General features: G+C 36.7%; 2 protein-coding genes, 1 long non-coding RNA gene and 2 pseudogenes across 3 annotated transcripts in view; 2 read left to right on the top strand and 3 right to left on the bottom strand.

Annotated features, from left to right (window-relative positions):
• Window positions 1-3,366, bottom strand: part of LOC108365571 (ADP-ribosylation factor 4-like) — an 8,904-nt pseudogene extending 5,538 nt beyond the window's left edge.
• LOC108365572 (40S ribosomal protein S12, mitochondrial-like) overlaps window positions 1-4,669 on the top strand; it is a 25,114-nt gene that overhangs the window by 17,588 nt on the left and 2,857 nt on the right. The window lies entirely within an intron of this gene.
• Window positions 959-3,819, top strand: LOC108365574 (mediator of RNA polymerase II transcription subunit 22-like). The gene is made up of 3 exons (XM_017619629.1): window positions 959-1,244; window positions 3,373-3,474; window positions 3,580-3,819. The coding sequence occupies exons 1-3, from the start codon at window positions 1,130-1,132 to the stop codon at window positions 3,795-3,797; spliced, it is 435 nt and encodes a 144-aa protein (XP_017475118.1). The 5' UTR covers window positions 959-1,129; the 3' UTR covers window positions 3,798-3,819.
• Window positions 1,252-2,486, bottom strand: LOC108365569 (ADP-ribosylation factor 4 pseudogene; annotated as a pseudogene).
• On the bottom strand, window positions 3,811-4,141 carry LOC108365576 (uncharacterized). Its single transcript, XR_001847951.1, has 2 exons — window positions 4,106-4,141; window positions 3,811-4,040 (listed from the first exon to the last, which is right to left on the bottom strand). It is a non-coding gene; the product is annotated as an uncharacterized LOC108365576 (long non-coding RNA).

Raw genomic sequence — 4,669 nt, 5'->3', positions numbered from 1 at the left:
GTAAGGATTTGTGCATGCATTTGAATATATGTGTGTGTATATACTGTGATTGCAAATTTCTGCTAGTTTTCGTTTCTTTACTTTTTCCTCTTTTGATCTCTTTGTGCGTAAAATTATACTCTCCTCTGTTCAATAGTCAAATACAACGATCTGTTTACTTGCTAGTTTTGCGTTTCTTTACGTTTTCGTTATTTTGCTCTCTGTGAGCGTAATCCTCTTAATTTTCCCATTCTTCTTCCTGATAATTATCTGCTAGAAAAGAAAAGAAACAANTGCAAAGTAATATGTTTAAAAAGCAGCTGTTCAAAACGCACAAGGAAAAAGATGGCAAGTTTATTTTACTTCGTTTTAATACAACAAATTGAGTGCATCGTTATCAAAACACTTTGAAATATTGCAGAATGTAACCTACAAGACATTGCTGAGCACTTTAGGCAAAAATTCTCACACATTTACACTTTTGTTTTTGTAGTACGGCATAAATGAGTAGTTTGACTATTAGTACTGAGGACTTTCTGATGACAACATTGAGGGGAAAGTACTCAAATTTTTCCCATGGCCTGAACGAAAATGAGGACTTTGATAAGCACTTTTGTGATTAGGAGTAATGATAATATGAGTACTCATATGATACTCAGCTGTCTTGTAGGGTAAGGATTTGTGCATGCATTTGAATATATGTGTGTGTATATACTGTGATTGCAAATTTCTGCTAGTTTTCGTTTCTTTACTTTTTCCTCTTTTGATCTCTTTGTGCGTAAAATTATACTCTCCTCTGTTCAATAGTCAAATACAACGATCTGTTTACTTGCTAGTTTTGCGTTTCTTTACGTTTTCGTTATTTTGCTCTCTGTGAGCGTAATCCTCTTAATTTTCCCATTCTTCTTCCTGGTAATTATCTGCTAGAAAAGAAAAGAAACAAAGCCAATGTCAATGTCCGTATAATTTGTTGTTGTAATTTTTGTTTTTGTTCTACCAACGCCACCTTTAATAAATTCGCTTTGGGTGTGCTGTCAAATCAGTAAAAGCAAAAACAAAATCAGCTGATTAAAAAAAACCTCCTCGATAAATTCGCCTTGGCAGTATATTTTATTAATAATTAGTTTTTGCACAAATATATTTATTAAAAATGAGCAGCAGTGCCGGCGGCGCGCGTGCATTACCGCAGTCAAAGGAAGCGCTACTAAAATCCTACAACACACGTCTGAAAGAGGATGTACGCAGCATGTTGGAGAATTTCGAAGGTACAGATCACAAACTAGTAAATTTACTTTATTTTTCTTTCCTTCTAAATATTTGATACATATTACTTAATTGAATACGTTCCACTGTGTCGCTTGCCGCGTGTACTTGTCAGCATTTGCTGTAACTGTTGCAAGCCCTCCGCCAGGCCCATGCCGTTGATGGCGCAGCACTCCTGTATAGCCCACTGCTGCGTTAGAGATTGTAATTGCAACAATGCCATTAACTGTTCCGCCCCTAAGGCGCCTGGCAAATCCTGTTTGTTGGCAAATAAAAGGAATACAGCTTCCGCTAGCTCTGGACGACACCACAGCCACCGCAACTCATCCAGGGCTCGGGGCAAACGACGTACATCTGTTGCATCGACTACAAATATAATAGCACGCGTATTTTGATTGTAATGCTCCCAAAGCACGCGCGTACGCGGTCGAGACCCACTAACATCCCAAATATTCATTACCATTTTGCCGCAACGCACTTTTTCAACATTGAAGCCTACCGTGGGTACTGACTCAATATTGCGGTCCAATTTCAGCTGATATAGTATAGTTGTTTTGCCAGCATTATCGAGGCCCAGCATACCGACAGGCAATTCCGGTTCAACTTTAGGAAACCAACGGCCAAATAATTGCGATATACGGCCGCCCATTTGGGGAATTTTAGATGATAGTCAAAAGCGAGGAATAATTCTGCACGCACAAATGAGCGTCAAGTTAGACGTAACAAATAGTGTTCACTGCCTAACTATGTGCCGCTGACGTGGCTAAGTTTCGAAAAATTGTGCGAACAAAAATAGCAGTCACTAATATTATATCATAAAAGCTGTTTGTATCTATATTTTACACGCTACTTAATTTAACTTTACAAATTCTTTATTATGAAAACCGGCACCATACCAGGCATATTTGTATTAATACGCCCGTTGAAAGCAGTGCATGTACCTAGGTATATTATCTTACTGCATATACATATGTTTATATTTAAAAAAATAAATAAAATATGTAGTCATCGCCATTGTCTAGCAGTTTATCAGATCGTCTGGCATAAGTATGGCTGTATAACTTAGTTGTTATATTTTTTGCGTTTATTAAGCATATCGCACAGATACTCAAAACCATCGTAGTCCATTACCGCGCGTAGCACAATTACCGTGTACATGCCAATCTTGTTTGATGTCATGTAAGTTCAAGCGCTTCACAATTTTGCCAATACAAAGCGCTTGTGGCAAGTCTTGCTTATTGGCAAGCACTAGCANAGTCCATTACCGCGCGTAGCACAATTACCGTGTACATGCCAATCTTGTTTGATGTCATGTAAGTTCAAGCGCTTCACAATTTAGCCAATACAAAGCGCTTGTGGCAAGTCTTGCTTATTGGCAAGCACTAGCAACACAGCATCGCACAATTCAGGACAATCCAACATGGCATGTAGCTCATCTGCCGCCTCACTCAAACGTTCAACATCGGCGGCGTCTACTACAAAGATCACCGCGGAGGTATTAGCAAAGTAATGATGCCAAAGATTACGTATGCGTTGTTGGCCGCCAATGTCCCAGACTGAAAAACGTATATTTTTGTATTCCACAGTTTCAACATTGAAGCCAATGGTGGGCATTGTCGTTACGACTTCGCCAACTTTCAGTTTGTAGAGTATAGTAGTTTTCCCAGCGCCATCGAGACCAACCATTAGGATGCGTATATCTTCTTTACCCAGAAAATATTTTACTAGATTTGAAATTAAAAGGCCCATGTGAAAAAAGTACAGCAGGGGATTGCGCTTTCTTCGCCTGTTTGGAATGTAAATATATAGTTTTTGTTTTACAGCCAATTTCACGAAAGCAATTTAAGTTAAAAATGATTTTAATTTTTTGAATATTATATAGAAATTGACAGAAAATAAAAAAATCATTTCCATTTAATTTGCTGGTGAGACCGGCTGTTAAAGATTTTTGAGAAAATTTGACTTCCCTGACTTTTGAATTGCCAACTTTTTGAAATCATGTAGAATGCCATATCAATTGGATGTTAGAAAGAGTTTTTGGAGTTATTTGCAATCATTGCCTATTTCGGCATTTACCTCGCTTCCACTGATATCCCAAAACTTAAGATATCTTCCTTCCTCTAATTTCAGAAATAATTAAATTGGCACGTGGCGAAGGCGACTCTCAAATCTCCAAAACAACACAGTGCGAGCAGGATACATATGAAATGCAAGTGCGTGCTGCGAATATCGGTAAGTCCAAGAAAACATCCGATGATCTCCTTAAATGTATGTTAAGATAATGCTTTCTTAATAAATATTTTCAATAACGGTTCCCGTTTTCTATTCTATTTTCAGTGCGCGCCGGCGAATCACTCATGAAACTTGTATCAGACATTAAACAGTATCTAATTTTAAACGATTTTCACTCAGTTAATGAGGCAATCACCAATAACTCGCAATTATTCCGTTCAAAACAAATGGAATGCGATAAGAAGCTAATGAAATTGCGGGACGAAATGGCAATGGATTTGTATGATCTCGAAGAGGAATATTATACTAGCATATTTAAATGAAAATAAATTAAGTTTCAAAATACTCCTCTCTATTACTACTTAAATATATAAGATTTAATACTTTTTGTATGTCTAAGTACATAGTATATCCAAGATTAATTTGCCGCATCGCTATCGTCATCATTGCTTTCATCATCCAAATACTCAAAATTCGGTTTGCGTATACAATAAGCGGCTGGTGTATTTCTGTTTGGGCTGACCTTTTCTTCAGGCAATGGTTTGCCATCCCCGCTCGGCTGTTTGCTGCGATACGAGATAAAAGTTATTTAACTAGAAATAAAGTTTTTTTTTTTTAAATTTATGCGCACCTCTTTTTTGGCAGCCGCGGTCTGCCCGGTATTCTGCNACAGAATAGTCAATTACACTTCAGGAATCGTAAAATGTACTTCAGAATGGTCAATTGTACTTCAGAAACCGTAAAATGTATTTCAGAACAGTCAACTGTACTTCAGAATAGTCAATTGTACTTCAGAAACCGTAAAATGTTCTTCAGAATAGTCAATTGTACTTCGGAAACCGTAAAATGTACTTCAGAATAGTCAATTGTACTTCAGAAACCGTAAATTGTACTTCAGAAACCGTAAATTGTATTTCAGAAATCGTAAAATGTACTTCAGAAGACGAAAATTCGTACACATTGTAATTATTTAAATAGTATATATATTATAGTGATTTTAAATATATTTACTTTTTAATATATTTTTCAAATTACAAGTAAATTAGTTTGTTCGCAATGTCTATACATTTAAGAATGAAACAATTAATTTATTAATGCAGTTTTAAATTATGTACCAGCTGGCATATCGAATAAAGATAGTGCATCTGGGTGAAAAGTGGTAGAATGTTGAATGGCTCTGCCACAATCTCCACCA

Source organism: Rhagoletis zephyria, unplaced genomic scaffold (assembly GCF_001687245.7).
Source record: "Rhagoletis zephyria isolate East Lansing unplaced genomic scaffold, Rhagoletis_zephyria_1.1 Rzeph_scaffold_01913, whole genome shotgun sequence".
NCBI classification, from domain to species: domain Eukaryota; kingdom Metazoa; phylum Arthropoda; class Insecta; order Diptera; family Tephritidae; genus Rhagoletis; species Rhagoletis zephyria.
This window is presented reverse-complemented; position numbering and strand designations above follow the sequence as displayed.